Below are 25,587 nucleotides of genomic sequence, written 5' to 3'. Positions count from 1 at the left end.
CACTCCTAAGAGTTAAAAATGATAGATGTATAGTTAAAATCTAGTTTTAGTTCTATAGCTGGTGACAAACACATGGGGGTAATTGCACTTCACCAGAAAAGAAATCTTGTCTTGTATGGTGGTGTGGCAGCCTTGGCTGCCATCCTCTTCACGTGAAACAGCTCTTCAAAGGTCCTGAAACCTCAATCAAAAGAAAGAACAAATATTACAGGAAAGTGTGGCAAAAGCAGCATTACGGTTTTCCCCCAAGAAAGGCATGTAATCACTAAGTACTGTATCTAACATTGTCTGACACCACTCATATGGCTTCTGAAAAAGAGAAAACAAACATTTATCATGAGAACATGATTAAGGAATATTAGAACCAAGATATCACACGGCATTGCTAAATCACCCAGGTTAGTAGTATTTAACAGTACAGCATCTTTCTGCAGAACTGAGGGAAACCCTTATAGTACAGGTAAGGAAGAGTGGCTGCAATGATATCCAAACTGTTTTCACAAGAAGCATCTATCTGTCAAGAGATAGCACTGCCAAATGGGCAAAACATCAGTGTGGAGAAGAAGCCCGCATTCGAATCTCTCCATATGCTATTGTGCCTTATGGAAACCAGCTTCACTACTCTGCAAAGAGAACAGATTCCTGGAAGAAAGAATAATAATACAATTCACTTTGGAAGGAGTGCTTCATCTTACTCCAGTATGTTTTCACAGTCCCGGGGAAAGGTGCTCTGAACTGAAAATCTCATGGATCACCACCTTCATTCATTTACCCTTCATATTATTTAAGATGAAAAACATCACACACGCACACACAAAACAATGCACATTTTGCTACCACCCCATAGAGCAGAAATTTTAATGAGACTAAATTACTTTCAAATTCAAATAACTTTTATTCAGAGGCTTAATGTTACTTTATACATCACCTTGTTCCCGTATTTCGTGTTCCAAATCAAAATCTGAGCATGTCTTTAGTATCAGAAATCAACACTATACTCAACTCTGCCGTAACTCTGCCATATATATATATATTTTTAATATAATTAAGATTACTTCTCAACTTACTGAACATTTCTGATTGCAGCCTACCCTTCTATATTTGTTTCTTTTTTTTCCTGGCCAGTCAGCAACACCACTGATTCTCTAGATTTCTTTTTCCAATACTCGAACTTCTCCTAGATGTTTTAATACTTTGGGCCAATTCTGAAAAAGCCTACCTTGCTTTACCTGACAGTTGTAGATTTGTTGCTGTCTTACCATGGAATAAGCTTTTTTACTTCTGAATGTTGGAATATCTTAATTATAAAATCTTTAAAAAAACTTTAGAAATCAAAACGAAACCCACAAAATCTTTTCACCTGATTTTTCTCCCCCCCCCCTTTTTTTTTTGTTATCTTTATGACAGCTTATGTAGTATTTCAAATAAGTAGCACCCTCCTGCAAAGAGCCGAAACTAAAAGTTAGCAGGACAAATTCAGTGAAAGACTCACAGTTGCTCCAGTACTGACATCCCAACTACGATGGAGACACAAAGCAGTGCCAGTTTGATATCATTTCCAGAAGAAATCTTCTGGAAATGAGCAGCAAAAGGCTGCTGTAGGCAGTGTCACGGGGATTTTTCTGCAACATTTCAGTGTCCTGTAAAGCCCCACAACCTGCGCAACCTGTGGCCAGGAGCTCCTTAGAAAAGTATCTTGCAATTGGAGGGCTGTGCAAGCGATTCAGAATTAACTGGAATTACTTTCTCTCCTCACAAGCAGCTATTTTACCCACTATTTCACTTAATGAGATGATTCACTAATGGGATTAGCGAGTAATAGTAATATTGCTGGTATTTTATTTGACCTGTATTTGAATATCTACAGATACAGCTATGTGGTATAAACCTGCTTATACTACTATGCTGAATACGCAGGTTTAGTCCTCAACTGCACAATTTAATGCCCTACCTGCAAGGACTCAATTTTGTGGCAATCCTAATGCACTGAGGTTGCCCACATAAACAACGTCTTATTTTTATGACACACACTTTTCATCTTACAACTTATATTCAATTTTCTGCCGTTCATCTGAAAGCGCTGACTTAACATTTTGCAAGGGCCAGAGAACAGCTTTTGTTTCACAGGAACCACCAATAGATGCCTTTGAGTTTGAGAAGTTATTCTCAAGAGAAATTGGAGAAGTGATTCTTTTCTTCTCCCTTAACTGAAAAGGACTTCTCTCAAATAGTTTGTCCTTCTCTGTCTTTATCTTCACCTCTCATGAAATATATCTCATCTGGAAAAGTTTTTCTAGTTGAATTCCTCTCTGGTTCCCCCTGACAGCATCCCTCTGTGAAATACTGTAAAAATACTGTAAAAGGTACCTTCGCATAACCAAACAATCTCTGTTCCACCAGCTCCAGAGATGTGGCCTTGAGACACTTTATTTAGGCTTTGATGGCCATAGACTGGTTCTACAAGAATAACAGCAATCTGAACTGACAATTATAATTCAATGAGCTGCAAATATATTTGTCATTGCAGGCCAGAGGACTAACAGATCCCTTCCACATACGGCAATAAAAAGCAGATTTTTATCTCTAGAATACAGGTCAAACATACAAGTCTTAGGGCACACTTTGAATCCCGCTTTACACATCAGTTATTGTTGACTGCAAAACACGAGGGTCATGGCATGGGCATCTTCAAAATCTTTACTGAAGTAGCACAGATCATATCTGCAGTGCTATTTTGCTCCTGCTACTTCTGCGTATGTAACTTTTCAGATTCACAACAGATTTATTTTTCAGTATTCCTCCGTAGCAATTTTATAATTCATTAAGCGAAATGAGAAGGAAGAAAGCACAAAGAGCTTCAACTTTCCTAAGCAATACCATACAGCAGTAACATCCAAACATCACTGAAGCTATTAAGTGAAATACTCATCAAGATAAGACTCATTGGCTTCATAAAACAAGCACTATTATAAAACCTGAAGAATCTATATCCATGTTCCTAGCTTTAAGGTAATGCCTGAAAGTCCATTGAAATTGGAGATGCCATCTGTAGGGAGATGATGTCAAATCCCATATTTCATCTTGCAGTTTCTTCCAAGCCAACAGTTTTCCAAAGAATACAGTAGGACAAAAGGACAGCTATAAAAATGAAACAACTAAATCAGAAGCAAAATTGCCAGTGTGGATAGTACCCTTGAGTTAAAGCCATGCCAATGAATGAGACAAGCTAACTGAGCATCAAGGAAGTCACCTCTTATGCTACGGCTTAGATGAGTTCCACAAAGGCGAAAGGGCTGTGCCACCATTTTCTCTCTAACTAAAGGGTAAAGAGAGGCCTAAAATCCCATTTGTAATCCATCCAGTTGCTGAAATAATTCAAGTTTAATAAGGTGCCAGAGCAGCTCCAATATCCAATGAAGATTTTTGTGATCTAACAATTTTATTTTCCATTGAGCCAAAGTTGGCTCAATTCAGCCTCTTGGTTTTCTTCTGGAGAAAAGATGGAGGAAAAAAAAATAAGATGATTTAGATCTCATATTTTATCCAAATTGCATAGTTTTAAGATCCTCAAATCCTGAATGAGCAAAATATTTATGTTTGGAGCCTTAAGAAACATAAGAATAGCACTTTAATTGCTGTTTCTACATACCCTTACAGTCATGTTCTTATTAAGTTAAAGGCAGGTTTCCAGACCCCATAAAGAATATAGTATAATACAGCAAAACATCCATGGGTACTTCCTGCCCTGTTTTTTTTTTCCTGTTTGGTTTTATGAGGAGTCAAAAAGATAATATAACCTTCACTGTTCTCATGTCACCTATAAAAAAAAGTATACCCCCCCCTTAGCATGGGGGACAGACCCTGCAATTGCTAGCCAGGAGAAACAAAGCATGCTTCTTTCTGTTGCAGTTTTCACATTATTTAGAATATTTTGTAAGGTATGGGTTTTATAAAAAGATAAAAGCAAGACTGAAACTAACTAGTGCTTGATAAGCAATCAACATTTTATTTCACTAAGCCTGTTAATATAATGAACAATAGCCACATGTATATAGAAGTGTAAAAATCAAAGAGGAGAAAAAATAAACTACAAACATTTTGTGCTAACCGCATTCTGATCTGGAAAGAAACATCAAAAAAAAAAAAAGCTGCAAAAGAAAAAAAAAATCCCTTTACAGAAAGATACTCCCTTCTCAATGCCCCCAAATCCTACTGCTTATTCAGGTTAATGGAGCGAGAAATTGTGTATAAGATAATATATTAAGATGATATACATATTAACATATAAACATATAACATTAAACATTATATATATTTTAAAAAGATAGTAATACATGGGAGGCAGCAAAACACAGCCCAGAGATTTTCCTTTTCTTTCTTCTTACCCGTCACGCCGCTAAACGGCTAATGATATTATTCCTGTATCCAAAATAATTGTTCTTTTAATTTTCCTTTTTTTTTTTTTTTTTTTTTTTTTTTTTTTGCACAATAGGAGGGTTAGTTCCCATTCTGCCTTGTAGTGCAGACTCAATACTTTCAATACTTAAGAAGGGGCCAAGGAACATATTGTTCCATGGTGTCAGATTCTGTCTCTCAGCACCTCTCTTTCTGCAATGAGAAGTGCAGGCATTAACTGAAGAAAATGCTGAGCTGTTGGGCCCTGCTTGAATAATCCAAGTAATTGGGTTTGTAGGAACATGTTCACTGAGTCCTCATCAGATGGAGCCAATTGTTCAGCTTTCTGTACTGCTATCCTTTTTCTGTGGTAACAGAGACCTTCAACATGATACAAGATTATCACAAGCCAGGCATTAAATTTCTGGTATTAGAAAGAAGTGGTACAACACTCAAAAACACACCCCATGCCTAATTAATATGCATTTTCCCACACCTAATTAATGTACATTTGTCTATGTAAATCCTGAATGTTACTTTGGATTTCATGCTCTGTAACTTTACATGTAAATTTATCCTAGTGATACATAAATTTGTACATTTGTACATTGTACACTAGGACATGCTAGTAATAAAATTTACACCAGATACAGACTTGAGAACTTCAATATCCTTAGTTAGTGAGATAGCACCTAGTTGTGGATTTCAGATGGATGGATAGTGCAGTTCTGGCAACTGTACACTAGAAGTCTTGAAGAGCTTCCCCCTTATATCACAGCTAACCAGACACTGGACTCAGCCTCCAAAGCATCAATAACTAGGGATTGGACGCGAGAAGCCAAATACCAGCGGCTTTACTTATGGTCAGAGTTACTAGCCCTGTTCAAATAAGTTTCCTGTTGCAATAAATAAAACCTTTAGAAATAAAGTACTTTAAAATGGCAGCCCCAAGAGAACACATTTATAAGTGGACAAGCTTCAGACTTTTATCAGTGGTTAAGAACATAGTTTTCACCCTGCTCTAATTATTGCTTTAATTAAACTCCTTTTCCATTTTAGCTTGTACTGAAAATATTTTTATTTTCAAGTATTTTGCAGTATAGAAGGACATGCTAGTAATAAAATATTACAATGTTTGTGTAAAAAGGGGAGGTACTTTGAGGCTCTTGACTGCAGATAAGAGCAAAGTGAAAGAAGTTAATGCTATCTTGTTCTTCTTTATCAGTGCCTGTTGGTTTTGAATATTTTTCTTCTCCTTGCAAAAACAATGCATATTTTTTTCTATATTAACCTTAAAAAAATCAAAAATAAATGTACATTCCTTTTTGGTAATTAGAGACATTAAAAAGGGAAGAGAAACAGGGAAAAACCTGCAGAAGTCTTTATTCAGACATTATTATGACATAATTTACCTGATACAAAATATGTAATATTAACATTACTAGAAAAACACTAAACATACAATACAGATCTGTAACTCTTAAGAAGAATAAGTTAAGTTTATGAGAAAATTCTGTTTCAATCAGTATGATCAATATATTTTTCAGCACATGTAATATAAACAGCACTAAAGCACCTCCCACCATCACACCTTTGGAGGGATATATTGTTACAATATAAGACCATAAGTTTTCGGTGTGTCATACTAGTTTAAGTTGTTAGTGAACTACACATTTCATTTTCCCCCGTCTTTTGGGTCTTAAATATGTGACTACTCCAGTTATAGATAACTATCTTTCAGATACTAAAATAATATTTTAATATTTCTCTGATCTATGTGTGACGTTATTAGATTTTAGCTTATTTTGTGCACATCTAATATTTTAATCAAGCAATGTACTTTTTTAAAAAAAAAAAAATGGGCCATGTTGGGCCAAATATGCAAAAAACTGAAATTTGAGATGGTGAACTGAGCTGCCTTCTAAACGCAGTGAATTCATGCTGACATATAAAAGATTGACAGCTCTTAAACTAGGATAAATAAAAAGCTTGCAAAGTAGAATAGTGGTGCATAAAATAGGATTCACACAACTCTTGCTGCTCGGTCTGTGTACTTTATCATCAGTGGAGTTTATAATCTACAAGAATCTAAATCATCTACTAAAATTATCTGACTAGATAATATTTTGATAAGAACATTTTGACTGGTTGCAAGAACAATGAAAGCAGAGCATGAATCTTAAGGAACAGCAAAATTGTATCGCAATTTCATTCATTTCGTTCAGACATACTAAGAAGAAACAGAATGAACAGAATTTCACATATGTGTGAAGAAAGCTCTGTTGCATTTGTAAGCAAGGGTCATTAAAGCATGCTGAATATTAAGAGCTTTCCTTTAACATAAGCTGATATGTCCCTATTACTGTAGGAGCTGAATACCAAAGGAATTCACCCCCTCATCCCCTTCATCTCCTCACTTTGCTGCCAAGGAATTTGGGCAGAAGAGTCACGTCTACTACTGAAGATTTCCTAGGAAATCTATGGCAAACTTAGATAGAAAACAAATTCTGCATCTTAAGTCAATTAGGAATTCACCGTTCCTTCACACAAAAAAGGAAGGTGAAAGGGGTTGATGCCAGAAATCTATTAATTTACTGCTTAGCGGGTAAGTGCAACACACATAAGAGGAAGCCACACAACTCTACAAAATAGAAAGGAATTTTCTGCATGTATAATGGATAAAAGAGGGTGCAGCACGCTACATACCCCTCTTCACAGTACTTCCTTCATGTTGTAGAAACTATTATGCCTTTATTTTTTTTTTTTTGGCAATTATTACTTTACACAGTCTTTCAAAACTATCCTAAAATAATAACTTTAACTTTAGAACATAGAGAGGGTTAAATAAGCTGAATAAACCACAGAAAAACCTGGCAAGGCTTTGCAGTTTTATATAACCTAGCAACATGAAACCTCCTTTCTATTCTTGGCTAGATTTCCTTTGCGCACCCTCTTTAAAATGTTTATATAGAGCACACACAAACTGTAGTACCTCCAGGGGGTATTCACAAGGCTAATTTTAGGCAGAGGAAATCAGTCTCTCTCTACACACTCTCTGCAGCCATTGGAAAGACAGCGGCTCCATGAGAGGCGTTTGGAAAAGCATAATTAAATTGGATTTGTAATTACAACCAGCAATCCAACAGAAAAAAAAAAAGAATAAAAGAGACTATTGTTACTTTGAAACTTTAAACCAGTAACTTGCCTGTATCTGTATCTTTGCCTGCTTCCGATTAATTTTCGCATAACCTGGGCATAAATACACTCCTCTTCCTCCCCATCTGCCCCTTCCCCCATAGTACAAATATTAGCAGCTCTCTGGTCCAGCCTTACTCCAAAACCAGTGAGTCTGGGACCCAAGAGCTCCTTGTGGGGTAAAGGAAGAGTCTCTCCACTGCCTAGAGCACTCAGGAAGGTTCGGCTGCTGAGCCTAACATTTCTTTGAAAAATGCACTCCTCCTTGTCTCTGCTTTCTGCTACGTGCCTAGTCTGTTGTGCCTACGTTTAAGATGTAGGCCATGATTTCAAATCTCCTTACCACCTTCTTGATAAGTTTCCATCCACAAACAAAGCCCTCCATATGTCCCCTTAGCCTAATTAGAAACATCTCCTGTAATTATGTGTCACCACTTTGCTTAACAGAATATTGCAAATCATATTTTTTCTCACCTTCTGGGACTACTGATGTCCAAACCAAAAAAATCCTACGTAAAGTATACCTTTTTAAACTATTTTTAGTTTAGGAATGGTAAGAGGAATAGCATGTGTTTGAGCAGGTGCAGGAGAGCAGCACCATCCATTACAGCCCTATTTATGCCCAAAGGCTCTCAAATACACTCAGGCTGAGATTTCACAACTGATGGCTGATAGCAACCAAGTGTCTTGGTGACAACAGTCACATCTTGTTCAGTGCAAAGGGGGAATCTTGTTACAATGCTTTATCGTTCAGATCTAAAATACCTCAAACTTTTCAGACCACAAGTAGTCTTACTTGCTTAAAGCATGAAAAGCATAACACTGAAGGAAGCTGACATTACCCTCATTTCCATAAAGCACTGCAACTACTGACTGACATTTTGCAATTTAGGCAACAGAGGAGTCAAATTTACATTGGCACTTCTTCTGTCAGGCAAAACCATATGAAACACACACAAACCTTCAAAGTCTTATCTACTGCTTGTCATTATAGCTATGAAAAGCAAGTACATATGTCACTTTCTCCTATCTCATTTTGCATTATACATAAGAGAAGGCATGATGCTCTGTATCTTCTGAAATGCTGTTCCATATTCAACAGTGAACCTTTTTTTTTTTTTTTAAAGAATGGTAACCAATAGCTAGGCTGCTTAGTGGAAAATACCGGTTTAAAGGCAATCCCCAACACAGTGACCAGGTGATGCAAAGGCGGCCAGATTTTTTTTTTTTATTTAAAATATTTGAGCTTCTTCGCCAGAGATTCACAATCTGAAATACATATGTTAATCGAATGGTTATTAAAAACAGACTTCTTGGGTACTTTCCCCCCGCAATAAGTTTACTTTGAAGAAGAATATGTCTGTTTTTACAAATTTTCTCCAAACTATAACTGCAGAGAAGAAACATTGGAAGAAAATAGTAAGATGGTTGAAGTTATTTAACCTTTTTTAAAAAATGTTTCATCAGCTCTGCTTCAGATTACTTCATTTGTGACTGAAGATTGACTTTTTCTTGCTTTCAAGAATTGACCCTTAGCTAGTAGTTCCAGCAAGACACAGCTCTAAGCGTCTACTAGAAAGTGTAATTTAGCAATGTAAATAACACCTCACAAGTTCAATGATAGAGAAAATGTCTGTATCAGACTCTCTCAAGTTTCACTAAACTAGAGCTAGATTTTACTCACAAAATCCTGAGTTCTCTTCATCTTAAATCAAAATTTAATAGATTGTTGCTGCAAGATCTAACAAGAAATCATTTTTAGATGACATATCACAAAACATTTTCTAATAGTTTACAAAGTACTACAATAACTAATTAAGCAAAACATACTTGTCAAATAAATTAAGCGATACATTATCACTTGCCTTCTAACTCTTAAATTCTCACGAAGTAATTTGTAATGCATCTCCAGTGTATTAACATGAACATAATGGGTAGAAATCTGAAAAGCTGTTAGAAATCTCAATTACTCCTCTGAAAGAAATTTTGACATTCTCCTTTTTATTCATCTGTAACAGAACATGGATGTGTAAGATACACATCATATTTTGCTTTGAATCAAAAGGTTCCTTTAGAAAGCAAAACCATAAATCAAATATTTTTATCTCATTTTTCCTTGAAATAGACAAGAACCTTTGTGTTTTTAGTTTTTATTTTGCATCTGTTTGTACTAAACCATATTTTGCAGCAAAGTTATTCTGAAAGATTTTCAGGTATCTTAACCTTAATTTACCTATTGTTAATCTTCTGGGAGGAAAACAAAAATACACCTTTCCAAATTTACAAAAAAAGTCTCTGCAATTTAATTTTCCTTTTTTTTTTTTTTTTTCAAAATATATAAACACCTATCAAGAAAACAAGTGCAAACTGTTATTAAAGTTAACATAGTACTGTGCATCTATATAGTGTTAGGCATAACCTCTTACAGGTTTTCCTTCTGCCACCCAGACTTTTTTTTTTTTTTTTTTTTTGTAGTGGTGGTGGTTTTGTCTGTTTTTCCAAAACATATGTGGTTAGCTAAATAGCTTCAAATTAGTAACTTGATTATTTTCCATTCACTCATCTCTCACATCTTTGCATAAAGTCTCAAAACTTCATGCAGCAGTGACCAAGCTGTCATCTTCCTCACTAATTTTCACATAACACAAGAACGTTTACCTTGCAGTTTCATAGCTAAAATGCCTCTGATGACTGTTGAAGGTACAGTTTCTCTGAGCAGAAGCAGAGAACTGGCTCGCCTCTATGCACTAATGACAGGCAGCTTGTCTTAGAGGATCTGACCTGCTGCCACGGCATTTAAGCAGCAAAAAGAGTGATAGCAACAACCAAGCAAACACTTTTTAATCATTATTATGCTCCCAGAGGTGCTGCGACTGATTGGTATATTAAAACTTATATTAAAAAGAAATCTATCCTAGTAACCTAGCAAACATCTTGCCCAACTCAGACCATCAGCTGTATTTCTAGTCACTGTAAAAGCAACACTGACTAAACATGGCATTCAGAACACTGCACATTTTACATGAAAACAGTGAAAACATATTTCTCTCCTGCTCAATACATTAGAAGACACACATTTTACCAAAATCATGAAAAGAAGATCCAACTAATCAAGAACTGATCATTACTTCAGTCATGTTATGACCTCACTGGAAGAGAAGTGCAGTTCTAACTATGATTCATGTTTAAAAACTGATAACCTCTACTTACAGGGAAAAAAGTTCTTTACACTAAGAACTTATGCATGCCTAACGCATATAGAAATCTCTGAAAGATTATTTACATATCCAAACTTAATCTCAAAACAGCCATGAGTTAAATGGATTCCACCTCTTTTTACATAATCAGGAAAAAACAAGCAAACACACAAAAACATTCTCCAAATGCCTTCTAATTCTTTGAGAAGTACAAAATAAAGGTGATGCAATGTGTCATTCCTAAGCTACTATCTCTGCTGGATCAAAGGACAGAAAGGTAATAAGTAAATACCAAAGTAGCTAGGGCGCTGTGCTGAGCCAGTCACGCATGGGTCACTTGATAAAATACTGGGACAGAAGGTACTTTAGTGAACCAATGATACCATGCCTTCTAATGAAAAATAGTAAGCTAAAAAACATGACAGAAGATCACTATTACACATCTCTAATACACTTAAGCTGGGCACTCCTCAACATCGGGTTTCGCAGGAGAAAGATATCAGTCTGGGAGAGAAATTCAGCAGAGAAGAAATAATCCAGGGTTACTTAACACATCTCTGACCCTAATTTATAAATCACAAAGCACAAAGAAAATTCACAGACTTACTAGTATATATTTGCTTTATTTCTATAGTTTCTTTTAGGCACCGCTTCTGGCTAGTCAGCAGCAGCACACTAACGTAGCTAGACCTTTGGACCTGACCTGGTTTGGTTTTATTTCTTATTTGCAGTCAGCTTTATCAAGTCTCTGCTTGAGGTACCCAAAACGAACAGTGAACTCCTACATATCCCATGGCAGAGAGTGATCCTCTCGCTGCCAGACCTGCTTAGTGCACCCTCTGCTTAATGCATGTACCATTTCTTCCCAAAACCACTGTTTCTGGGGCTTGGAGCAGCTTGAATGCCACCTCTCAGCAGCACTGCATATTTGGTCCACCTAGTACTTTAAAACTATGTTATGATGTCCCACATATCCCCTTTAAAAGGATTGCTTTTTGAACCACTTGATTAATTTTTTTCTCATTAGAAAATGGCATACCACCCATACATACCTATTTTACCATCTTCCAGGCTCTGTCTCCCCTCCTCCCTGCCTTCTAGACTCCTTTCCCGATCTGGCTCACAGGATCACTATAAAAGGCAATGCTCTAGGTACAAATGCTTCCCGTTACTTCCCATTAGGTGTTTAGACTTAAGATTCCCCACACCAAATACTTTATTTGGAACTGGAAAACATTCCTACATGGGGCAGTTTCAAACGAATGTTTCTGATGAGCAGGCATTGGTTATTATGTGCAAAACAAATATACTAAATATTTATCTGCCCGTACTATTGTTATATATTTAAGAATGTAATGTTGCCTAGAGCAATATAAATTCCAGAAAAGATCACCCTTATGCTGAAAACATTTGTTGCACAAGTGTTGCATTATCAGGTGTTAGAAAAACAACAAAAGTCAAAGAAAAAAACATTTAGGGGGTGACTTTGTAGAAACATATATAAAAGCATTTATTGCTGGTCAAACTTTAATGTCGCTTTCCTTTAAAAATGATCTTTTGGTAGTTTCATTGATTATTTGTAACATCATCATGCGCTGCAGCACAGACCTCCTCCACAGACCTTCTTGCTATAAAAAAGTGATTCTCCTATACATCATTTCTGTAAGCTATGCACATCAGTTGCTTTAGTTTCTTCCAAATTTTTGGAGGACAGGAGAAGAAATAATGGCAGGAACTTTAGTTCTGGAAAAACCTGAAATATCAGAAGGGTTCAAAAGCCAAAACCAACATTTCAGCCAGATTAGTTGTAATGGACCTGTACTATTCTGCGTTTCCCACTGGCTAATTGTGTAATGATGGTCTTTTACCAGAGCCACAGAAATATAGCTTAATGATAGAGAATTTATCTAATGATTGATGTCTATAAAAATGATATAGTCAATGCCCAAAATATGTAGTGATAGCAGCTGCCAAGAAGTAGAGTTGGACTCAAGTAGCGTGTAGTCATGAAAAATACTAATGAGTACAATAAATATGTAAAAGTATAAAATAAGCTTAGTAATTTCTTTTCTCAGAATAGAAGCTAAAATTAAGTGACTGTAATTGCCTGGCTTCCTTGCCTTTCCTGTCATTGAAGAGTAAGAAACCATTCACTTTGCCGCTTTTGGAAATTTTCCCATTTTTTCTATGGTTTACCACAGAAAGTAAACAGTAATAAAACAAATTTCTTAGACAACATATCAATTTTAAGCAGCTCATTACTGAACAGGCTGAACTAGCCTCTTTTTGATCCTTCTTGGAGGTTTTTATTCTTTCTTACCTGAGGTGCTGAATGACAGCAATGGACTGCAAGTTGACACACGCCCTTGAAAAAACCTCTGTGCTACCAGTTCCAGTTATATAGTTATATTCAGACAGTCTTCTAATCCAGAGGAAATATACAGTCTTCAGAAACAAAAAACAAAACAAAACAAACAAACAAAAAAAAACAAAAAAACCTAAGGTTTCATGAGTTTTTAAACTCAAAAAAAAAAAAAAAGCTTTTCCTCACTAAAGTATGCAAAATAGACTATGGCAAAAATTCAAAAACTTAGTTTTATAATTTGACCCAAACTCCTTTTTCAGATTGAAATAATATTGCAGAAGTTTATTTTGCACTTTAGAGGTAATCAGACAGCCTAATGAGCTATTAAGATGAATACCTTAAGTTCATACTCGTCCTCATGAATTAGTCCATTTAAAACATCAAGATCAATCTCTAACTTTCAAGACAGTTGATTATTTATTTGTAGTATGGCATCTGCCATTACAGATGAGCCTTTGTTTAAATTTACTCCCAACTATGACCTGAACTATGCTTTATTTACAGCATATTAATCCCAGCTGTGCAGTACGTGTGTTTAGGTAGCTGGAGAGGCAAGACTGGCTGTACTGGCCTAGAACACCTTGAACTCACCTATCAGTCATAGCATCTGGCAGCTTCATTGAGGTTATATTTATATGTACATCAGTCTTAAACCTGATGCCAATAGAGTTTCATTATACTGCATAATCAATCATAGCTTAAGAGGCAGCATACCTCAGCTATTTGCAGATTAATTTTACCAGAAAGGAATTTCTGCTCACAGGTTAAATAAATCATTAAGTATTTATGCTTCACTGTCAGTTACTACCCTCAGCCTACATAAGGCCAGTCTTATCTGCCTGTTCCTCTTTAAAATACATGCACTGAAGTGCAAAATTGCAACAACAAAAAAAAAGTAGAATGAAATTAATTTTACCATCTGTAATATGTCAGAGCAAATTTTTTAAAAAAATAGAATAATACTCTGCGTATTATTCCTTATCCTCCGTATATACTTTGCCCCCCTCTTTTTTTCTTCTTCCTCTCTTCTTCCTAGGGTCAAACCCACAAGTGAGGGGAAAAGACAGTTTATTGAGAGACATTTATCATTTTCTTCCTTCTGCTAACCGACTCTCAAGACTGCATTAGCAAAACTCTTTGACGTGAGATCAAATGAAGGAAGAAAAATCACCAGATGATTCTTCTACAAATATGTTTGTTTTGCATTCCGCTGCTTCACTGCATATCAGTTAATCAGGAGCCAGTCATCCAGCTCTCACCCTAATGATTTCACTCCTACAAGTAATTTCTTTAGTGATTAGGGACTATTCAGATCAAATGGACATTAATAATTCAGCACCTCCCATAGCAAAGTAAAATAGAAAATAAAAATACAGGGAATATGCAGTCCTTTTATCAATCTTCCTGCCCTCTTGCTTTTTCCTCTCCTACCACAGAACGTGGCATAGATTTGTTTTTTCCTAATGTTAGTATTTTACATACTTGATGATCTCTTAGATGACTACTAATAGATGGAAAACATTAGACAGCTTGAGGATAACACAGGTGTTTTCTTATGTTCCTAGAGAAACTACAGTTCCTAAGGAAAGCAAGTTTCCATTGCCTTTATCAGCAACAGTTTTTGGCAGCTTAGTTTGAGCATTCCTAAATGGCATAAATGAAGCAGACGTTCAAGAAGACTCCATTTCTTTGCCCCTACATCAAGAACAGAGCAGCAGAGCATTCTGGAAAAGCAGTTATGATTTCTGGTCATAATTAGAGAAACACCAGAAAGCAATGAGATGTACTGAACTATGGAAGTAGTGTGTGTAAAGTAACAGGCTGCATTTTATCTAAAATTTAATTGCCATGTCCTGTGTCAACAGTTATAGTCCTTGAGGGCCTAGGAAGGGGCAAGACCTACTGCGCAGTAATAAACTTTTTAGGCTATCAAGGAAGAGCCAGAAGCAAAAGGAACCATAACTAAAACTAATACATCAATGTGCATCTCCCTCATTCACCTGGCTGTGCTTTGCTTGAAAAACATAGTAATACACTACAGTATACTAAAGTATCTTGTGGATATAGTATTATCACAGCACAGATTTCACTGAATTGCTTTGTTACTAAACTTTTTTTTTCCAGAAAGCATTAGACATTGATTCACATTAATAAAAATTTGTATAAATTAGTGGAGAAAAGGGAAGTGAATCCTTTTGTCTCAACTTAAATAAGCTTTTCTTCCATAACACCTCTCCTTCAACTGTCATTGCTGTAATGCCAAAGTTAGAAAAAATAAATTTGAGAAGAAAGACTAACACACAACAGCCCTGGAAGCTTTTGATTTCTTCTAAGTAGCCATTCTTTAAAAGGATAAGCACATTTCTTATTCTGCTATGCTCTCCAAAGCCCTTTTCAATGGACAAAATTGGTAGTGTTTCCCCTCCCAATGTCCACCAGTAATAGCTGCTTTGCTCTTCACTGATCACTGCTGTCCTATGAGACACCAACTTGACATTGTGCCATCTCCAGTGAAGTCACTGGGCCTCACATGAAGTTTGTGCAGTGTGCATTACCACCATATTTTCATTCCTACTGAAATGCTGCCACCAGCAGTCACCATGGCTACCTTCCCTCATGAACAAGAACTGTGGGAGTCTTGAAGCAAATCATGCCTGCACCCAGAAAACACTGCTGACACACCAGAGAGCAGGTCTCTGAGGAGGAAATTCCTGCCCCATATTCAAACCCAAAAGAGAGACCCTCGTTTGACTTAAAGATTGACAGCTCAAACCCGGGAGTATTTTGGAAATGATAACTGCTGTATGATAGCAGGAACATATCCTAATTTTTTAAACATAACCTTATATGCAATCTATATCATTCTCTGAAAACACAGTTTTAGTTATGCAAAGTCAAAGTGACCTCTTAGGCTAATATGATAGAAAATTCATGAATTTTGGAAACTAAAGGAAGTGTTCAGGAACAATGACATTTCTTATTCTTTCTAAGGTCTGTCTGTTTTTTGAAGACTATAAGCAAGGATGCCAAATATGATCAAGAGAAATAAAACTACCTTTGTGAAGAATGTTTATGTTCATTATTTCCTAATAAACATATTTTCTTTCTTTAACAGATGTATTTTGTGGATGGATGGTTATATATCAGGCATCAACAATTTCTTTTTTTTTTTTTTTAAAGCACAAATGAGTGCTTCCAGCTGCAGCTAACAGAGCTTATGCACCATGTGTCTCCCTAGATGATCATAATCCAAAACAAAACCCCCAATCCCTCTTTCCTCTTGCAAATAATTTACCAAAAGGGGATATGCACATATAGGGGGCACAACTGCATGACTCTTAAGTAATCCCAATTCAACTAAGCAGTTTCTAACTGGATGCTTGTGTTTAAGTCTCTGTCATAATATCTCTGTGGTAGAAAGCACTACAGACTTTTAACAGCTACAAGTTTTCTTTCTCCATCTGTGCCATTACACATGTGCAGTTGGGTAAATTCTTGTACTGCTAGATTATAATTGGCACTGAAATGACCTGCTCCATTCCAAAAACATTGCATAAAATCAGTTAACACTCCCTCTTCTTTCACCTGGCACTTGTTCACAGTGAAATTTAATATTGATTCTGATTATTCTTAACCTTAGGCTGTTATTCAGATAATTTTCTGAATGTTGTCCAGTGTTCATGACATGCACAAAGGGCCCCTCGAGGTGCATGTCAAATTTTGTGGGTATGAGGCCATCATGCATTATGTTTTAGGCTAGTGAAATTATTTGTCAGGAGACATGATTTCCTTTTTATCTCCATTTCCCAAGATGAATCCCAGTCTTCCAAAACCCCAAACTTTCTTGGGCTTGTACACGTGAAAATTAAAGCAGTTCTTAGTTTAAAAAAATAGAATAAATAAATTAGGAGCCACATCCTAAAGCCAAAATATTCTGATTACATTATCTAACAGCCAAAGGAAGACAGGAAGTTCAAAATTCACGGAAAAAAAAATTAGACTCACCATCAACGGTCAGGTTAGACTTCACCAAATGACGACTAGACTAAGACAGAAGTAAACAAATCACAATCCTCATAGCCTGCTGGAGTTAAAATGCTAGACCTGGTGCTTGACTGCTACTTAGATTAGAGGAACAAAAAGATGAAAAATGAAGACACACTTGCTGTAGCAAGTTTTGAAAATTAAAGTATAATGCTGAAGGGCTTCATCTAGTAGTTTAGGAAAGTCCAGAGGGGAGGAGGATTTTTTTTGACTTAAGATAGACCTGTCCCTGTCACTTCTCAGATCTGACTGGTCCAAGGGAAATCAAAAACACCAGCCACACTGATTCACCTTAAGCTTTTGTGAACAACATCTGCACACAGCACAAAGAGAAACACAAACAGGGCAGATCAGTAATGAGATCTTGCTGGAGAGGCGAGTCTCACCCCATGTGATTAGAGGGAACATCAACCATAGATTAGGCACTAAGTTATGACCTCCCATTGCAAAGGTTGAAATTCATTTTAAACCAGGAATGGAAGACAAAATGACACTGGTCCATAAATCAAAGACTCTAGTGAGACCTGTCTCGTTCAATAGTTTTATTGACAAAGATGATCTAGCTATAGGTTTGCCTTTAATATATCTCCTATCAAAAGTAGCCATTCCAAGAAGGAAAATAAAGAGGTTACTAAAAATAGATTTGATACATATACACACTCAAAATGTTTATGTAAAACAAATGTCAACATTTCTGATTTTGTTCTAGCAGGAAACGCTTTCCCTTGGAATCTGCACCAACCACATCACTTGTTCTAACAGGGCAGGGCACTTGTTCTAACATAATCAACTGACAAATCAAGGTGGTTCAACATCAGACACAGAGGTAAACAGCCTTAAATGGACTCCAGCAGCAACTGCTCCCTATTCTGAAAATGTGCAACAGACTTAAGGGAAAAGGAACAAGTCAGGAACAGAGAAACTTCCCTCTCAAACCTTTCCTATTATTATTTATAAATTATGACCTGCCATGCAAATATTACTTCTCCAGTCTTCTTGCTTTGTAAGGTTACATGTATGCCTCCAAAGGTATTGCGATTATATGATCGGTGCACTGAAGAGATAAGACTGCGGGTTTCACTGCCCAAATCATCAGCATTTAAAAAAGAAGGGCTCTCCAGAACTAAAGAGATGCTATGAGCTGAAGGTTAATAAAAAACAACATCAGTAAGCTCTGGACGAAAACTGAAAGCTGACCACTCCACTGAATGACAACGCATCTGTTAAAAAAATATACAAGAGTTACATAACATATCAGTTAACTACACCGTTTATCTGCACAATACAAATAGATTGCTAATAGTTCCATACAAAGCAGCATTTACAAAGTTACTCAGATCCCTGCAGCAGAACATTTGGGAAGCAGTTTGAAGACTACATACAGAAATTTCATATCCAACACAGAAGAGCACTTTGAAGACTGCGCAGGTGATGCATGCTTAAGAAAAGTGTAAAGGCTTCTCAGAAAAGGGGACAGCCTACTTCCTAAGTGTTCAAATCTCAAGCCATAAAGACCCTGCAGCAGTAATTACAATAAAAAATCTGAAATCAGCTCAGTTAGATATCTACAGCTAGAATAAAGTTGCAGGAGTTTCTTTTAAAGTCCTATTTCAAATGAAGCATGAAATAGTATGTTCAGTTGTCTTCAGTACCATCAAAATACACCTGACACCTTGTTAGAAGTAGAATTCTGTGTCCTAGATACTAAGGAGGTTGGGTGGGTTGTCAATGATATATGAAATGCCAGAAACTTCTCCTGAAACATAATATTGAATATATAGCTGAGAGGCACCCACAAAAGTCAATCAGAACAAGGAAGTTAAATATGGAAGAAATAAAACATACCACAAACTTAGAAATGCCACAAGACAATGCAGAATACATGGCAGGAATTTCTTTCTAAAAAATATGATTTATAAAATTGAATATAATACTTAGCTATAAGTGAAAAGTAAAATGAGCTGTGATGCCAGATTGAAGTCTACTAAATAGTGAGATTTAGGAAGATCCTCGCACGCTGATAAATATAGCCTTCTTACATATTACATATGAAATTTAAATCTTGTGTGCTTAGAATTTGGGACGCTGCTTCTGCTGAAGATAGTGTGAGTCTCTACGCTCACCAACTCTGAAGGCCTATTATTTCTCATATTGCCCCTTTATTTGGATTTTTAGATTGTTATGTTTTGACAAAATATTAGCCTCTTCATGTTTTGTAATAGTTTTGTTTGTTTGTTTGTTTGTTTTTGTCCAAACAGAATTATTTATTCCCTGGAGATGGCATCTATTAAAAAAAAAAAAATAGGGAAAGAAAACCTGTTTAAAGCTATATGGTCAAATTCACCTAGTAGTATATCTGTGACTTGTTCGAGAACACTGCACCATCTCATCAAGCAGCATTTATTGATCCTATTAAAACTTCTTTCTTTTGTGCTTCAAGCCAGTAATGAGGTAGACTCAAAACAAAAATAAAAAATACACTTTGACGCACAATCTGACCAGAAGGATAAATCATGAATAAACCCAGAAAAACAGTCTCATTAATAATAGGGCATAATTTGCTTTGCTGTATTGGTAGTGCTCTCCAGCTGAGTTAGCAAGACGCTCAAGAACCACCTAAGGCTTCCATAAGAGAAAGATTTCAAGGTTACGGAAAGAACTACCTTGTTCATCATTAATATCCATTATTAAGCAATATTTTTCTCCTTGTTTACAACCATGGTTACTAAAAAAATGCTACTGTATTAGTATTTAGTGAAGACTGGCTGGCAAACCTATGACTTCTGTGTAAACAGTTTTCTTTGTGATTCATTGTAAGTCAATTGTCATTTAAGCCATGCAAACATCACTCCATTTAGGAAGGATTTAATTAAAAAAAATACAAGCAGCAAAGACTAAAAAAAAGAAAAGAAAAAAAAAGGGACACGCAACAAGAGCTGTGGCCTGAGGAAGGCTCTGCATGAAGAAGCTGCTCAAGAGCTCAATGGTCAACACATCAGTAAAGCAGGAAAGCACACATTGTCTAGAGCTGCCCAGACACCTGCAGACTGTTCAGAACACACCGTCTCCGTGTTCTAAAGAGCCAGAAGAGTCCCAAAGAAAAAGGCATTTCGGCATAGTTTTGCTCACTTGAATCTTGCCTACCCGTGGGGACAATCTGATTGCAAAGAACTTCATTCCATGGCAAAAATCAAAAGCAGCCAAAGGTGAGAAGTAGAGCTGCTAAGGAAGAGAAGATGCATATTTTTCCATTCTTGGGAACTAGAGACCTGCAGGAAGATATAGGTAGTGCAGCCATTTTCAAGAGACACATTGCTTGTACTTCAGGCCATGAAGCAATATATTCAATTATTTTGTAGCAATCAGCGCACACCCCCCCCCCCCCCCCCCCCAAAAAAAAAAAGTACAAAAAAAGGTACAAAATTTGAATATTTAACACTCTTATAAATCAATCAGGTGATTCATATTACAAAACACATGATACAACAGGGCATCGACTGTGGAAGATCCATTAGTTTGCCTCCCTTGTATATGATTAATAACTCTGGAAATTAATAAGCAGGTAATAAACAGCCGTTGCATTTTAATCCATGTCGCAATATTGGATGCTTTCACTGAAGAATGTGAAGCAGTAGGGAGAGCTGTCAAAGCAAAGCTGGTGAGTAGTCATCACCTTCATTTAAAATGTTGCACTTAAAATACTCCATATACATTATCATATATACAAACACACACGCGTGCACACACACACACACACACACACACACTCAATGCTGATTTCAATGGCATTTTCAACTGCATAACATTCACAGTACTCAGCTGAGGATAACTGAAGACTCCTAGCAGACGGGCTCTGTTAATCTCTGGGAGGAAGGATTTATTATCCCATCTCTATATGCACCGCCTGCAGAGCCAAACCAGGATACTTGCTTGTATGATCAGTCTGCAAACCTCTCTCACTAACAAGCCATTGGAGAGAACCATCATGAAGCTAGTGGCCCTGCTTCTAACTGAAAAATTTCCCTTCTTTTGCTCTACAGAGAATAGAGGACAATGAAGATGACCAGAAATAACCCAAGTGTTCAAACACAGTGGGAGGATGCAGAAGATGTGGCTGAGGCAAGAGATGTCCTTAGCTGCTGACCCTGTGGGTGCAGAAGTAATAGAAGAACAGTATGCAAAATTAGTGTTTTTGTTCCTGGGCTAGAAATATGAAGGAAGTCTGCAAAATTAGATCAGAAAAGCCATGTTTGGAAAAGACTTGCAACATCATAGAAAGAGGAGAATCCAGTTTCAGTTGAGAACTTAAAGATATGAAGTGTCAAAAGAAAGTGTAAAAAAAAAAAAAAAAAAAAAAAAAAAAAACTATCAAAGAGCAGCACTAATCCCCTCTCAGCCTTCTCTTCTTCAGGCTGAACAGACCCAGCTCCCTCAGCATCTTCTCATAGGGCAGATGTTCCAGGCCCCTGATCATCCTTGTGGCCCTGCGCTGGACTCTCTCCAGCAGCTCCACATCCCTCTTGTACTGTGGAGCCCAGAACTGGACACAATACTCCAGATGTGGCCTCACCAGGGCTGAGTAGAGGGGCAGGATCACCTCCCTCGACCTGCTGGAGACGCTCTTTTTAACGCACCCCAGGATCCCATTGGCCTTCTTGGCCACGAGGGCACACTGCTGCCTCATGGTCAACTTGTCGTCCACCATGACACCCAGGTCTCTTTCTGCAGAGCTGCTCTCCAGAAGGTCAGTCCTCAGCCTGTACTATTCCTCCCCAGGTGAAATGAGAATGCTAATTGCATAAGCAAGTATTCTAACTTTAAAATAGTAGGATGAGCATTAATAAGGAACTGCATATTACCAGTATTCAGATTTCCTGCAAAATTTACATCTTACTGGGAATGCTTCACATCTGAGCCAGGAGAGCACAAGAAATAAGCATGAACACTGTAAACAGCAAGTGAAATTTTTTGTCTGTCCCAGGGATCTCAATTTTTCGAGGCTCCATATTCAGACAAGCTGGGTGGTAAGCAGCAATGACTCCAGTGTAAAGCAGATACTTCCCTAAGCCCAAAGGCAGACAACTTTCTATCTTCCTGGAGCCAAATGCAGTCCTGATTCATGCAGGTTTTGAGAAAGGCACCCTGGAAGATAAAAAAAAGTTCTACCGACACACTTGCCCCTAAAGGTTCACAGAGTGGCGGTTCAGAAGCACGAGACATGCTTTCCATTTCTTAATGGAACATCAAATCACATGCCCTGCCACTCACAGGCTAAAACTCTCTCTGTCTTACAGCTTTGTGACTACTGATATGATCAAAGGAGCCCATAAAATCCTACAGATGTTTGTCCATTTGGACTCTTCAGAACTGCCACAGAGCACATCCTCACAAAAATCCACCAGTGCACAACAAGTGGCATGAAAAACATAGCAGCAGCGAAAAAGAAAAACATGCAAAATGCCCATAGGTAAACTAAAGCATATTGTAAATATGCAAACATGTTTGTAACAGCATAAGGATGAGGGAGAGAATGATCCCTGGAGAACTGAGCTGCAGAAGGTTTAGAGGAGATACAATTACTTGGGGGGGGGGGGGAAAAAATAAACGCTCAATACATGTTAAACTGGAAGGGAAACAGAAGAGTGCAGACAGCAAAGAAAGATATTTCTGCTTGCTCTTTTTGATGGCAAGAGTTAGCCACTGTAGAGAATGTCAAAATCCATATTTTGTATTGCGGTTCTTGTCAAAGCTCTGTCACAGCAGCAGACCAATGAGATAAAGTGCCTCTCAAAACTTTAGGTGCATTTAAGCTAATTACTCTGCTATTCTCTAAATATGTTGCTGTTATGGAAATATTTTCACACACGGATGATGCACATCGACCTCTTCTCCAAAATAACTACCAATGGGACAAGAGGAAATGGCCTCAAGTTGCACCAGGGGAGGTTCAGGTTAGGAATTAGGAAATAAATTCTGCGCAGAAAGTCAAACATTGGAACAGGCTGCCCAGGGAAGTGGTGGAGTCACCATCCCTGGCAGTGTTCAGGAAACGCATAGATGAGGCACTTAAGGACATGGTTTAACAGTTATGGTGTTGAAGTGTTTATGGTTGGACTCAGTGATCTTGAACATCTTTTCCAAACATAATGATTCCATGACTCTATTCTGTGATTCTATACAAGCAGTAGCCTCTCTCCTGAAGAGCATCATGGCAATACATCAAAGACAAAACTTCCAAGAAAGCATGTGGTTGGCTGAAAGTACACTATTTTTAGCTTAATCTTCTAATTATTTCTTCCTGTTTCTTTTTACTGGTACATGAACACACACAAAAGGAAAAAAGGAGAGAAATAACAATAATAAAAAAAACACCACCACACACACCGAGGAAGAGAAACAAGGAGCACTGCAAGGAAAAAAAAACGGTTAACTTCAGGACAAGAAAAGATGTAAGGAATGTGAAGAATGTTAGCAAGTAAATAAATCAATAATCTACAAGCATCATCTACATTCCTGAACTTGAAAGTGAGGATATTTGCCCTTTACGTTCTTCACAACAGGAAAGATTTTCAAGGAAGACTATCTGCGGTTCCACATATTTCTGTCAACACCTTAGTATCAAAGAGAACATTTCCAAAGAGAAATGATACTGCCTCTTCTAGCAGTTTTTTCTTTCTTGTAAATATGTTGGAGCAACCCAGAAACATCTATAGGTTGAGAAGAATGAAGTGATCATTACAGTTACTTGGAAAAAAAAAAAAAAAAAAAAGATCAGTGTCAAAGAGTTGCAGGAATAACAAACTACATTGCTGCCCCCTTTCCCTGCCCTCTAAAATACAGCTTACCACAGCCTAACTGCAGAATAAAAGGAGACATCAATAAAGCTGAAAGACTATGGTCACTTTTACAGATGCATTTCTTCACAACGGTTTCAGCATATTTTGAAGTAAGAATTTTACAGCAGCAAAGATGAGCATTTGACACAGGAGGACATAAACATCAGTAGATTTTAACAAGTTGGTACTATTCCATGTTTTTAACTGGGGAAAAATAAAACTAAAATAATATACAACAAGAGCTATGAATATGCCATCAAGTCTTTTGGCACAACAGGAGTGGAGTGGTAGAGTGAAACAGTTGTTGCTGAGGTCCTGAAACCCACCCTGTAGATATTTCATGGGGTCTTAATTCTAGCTCTAGACTGGTCCTGTGAGCTGAGCATCCATTAGAGGCTGAAGTGCACCCCCTGTTTTAATTTCATGTAAAGAGGAATCCCCATCACCCCATGGTTCATAGCAAAGCATGGTAAATGCTGATAACAGACATTTTATTCAGGAGCCCAATCCTGAGCCATGTGCTAGCACAAATTAGACCTGAATTTTACATATGCCTTTGATGCTATGCATAAAACAGGCTTGTCAAGACCAGCATCTTACGTTGTCTCAAAAACAAAAAAATAAAATAACAAGCCAGTAAACAACAAAAAAGTATAGGATGATTCCACATGAGCATTGACGCCCATAAGCCTACGAGACATTGCAGAAACTAACAAAATTCCTTCAGCCACAACACAGGATGCAAGAGAAATGCACCCAAAAATACAGAATTATTTCAAAACTGGCCTTGCTTGGCTTCATGCATACTGAGTACATTTTTACAAGACAAATGAAGCTGATAGCATAAGATTAGGTATCTGGCGCATCTTCTGTGACTCAAGAAATTTCTTAGTAGTTATACGAAGTACAGAAATTGAGACAAATCTCTTGCTAATCCTATTTTTAACATGGGAGATGCCTCTCAACTATTCACACATATTCAACAAAGCATTAAAAGACAAAACAAAAATCATATTTAAAGTAATGGATGGAATTACTGAAAAAAAAAAAAAAAAAGCTACTGTACCTGTATGCTGCTCTTCAATCCAAGCTTGCAGATACATGAAGAGGAGTAGACCAGCTACTCCAAACACCAGTACAGTCACAAAGACCTGTCTTAGGTTCATGACCTAACCAGAGGGCTGATTTTCAGCATTCAGAAGGACGCATGATTCACTTTTCACAAGTTTTCAGTATGCCTTCATCTTCTTCAGTACCTTTTCTCAAGACACTGACCTGGAATAATGAAAGATGCATCTAGTTAGTTATGTTCCTTGATTTGCCACATCAGAGGCAGTTTAAACTGTGTACAATATACAGGGTGCAGCTCTTCAGGCTATTACTTATAGCATTATTATATACGATTATATTATAATACCATTTCACCTCCAGGTGATGCTAGGATGATGGAAGGTGCCAGTACTCCAGACATTACATGAACCACCACTGTCCACAAACTGCCATGGTTTGGAAGCTGCAGCAAATGCCAGAGCCCACCCTGTCAATCTAGGCGCAT

General features: G+C 37.2%; 1 protein-coding gene across 1 annotated transcript in view; it reads right to left on the bottom strand.

Annotated features, from left to right (window-relative positions):
- The window catches only part of CHST9 (carbohydrate sulfotransferase 9), a 78,152-nt gene extending 52,907 nt beyond the window's left edge, over positions 1-25,245 (bottom strand). Inside the window, exon 1 of the mRNA XM_010218739.2 lies at positions 25,099-25,245. Coding sequence (XP_010217041.2) covers positions 25,099-25,198 — 100 coding nt within the window. The 5' untranslated portion in view covers positions 25,199-25,245. The remainder of the gene's footprint in view (positions 1-25,098) is intronic.
- Between the last annotated feature and the right edge of the window lie 342 nt (positions 25,246-25,587).

Source organism: Tinamus guttatus, unplaced genomic scaffold, assembly GCF_059628265.1.
Source record: "Tinamus guttatus ecotype Peru unplaced genomic scaffold, ASM5962826v1 Tinamus_guttatus_pri_ptg000249l, whole genome shotgun sequence".
Taxonomy (NCBI): domain Eukaryota; kingdom Metazoa; phylum Chordata; class Aves; order Tinamiformes; family Tinamidae; genus Tinamus; species Tinamus guttatus.
This window is presented reverse-complemented; position numbering and strand designations above follow the sequence as displayed.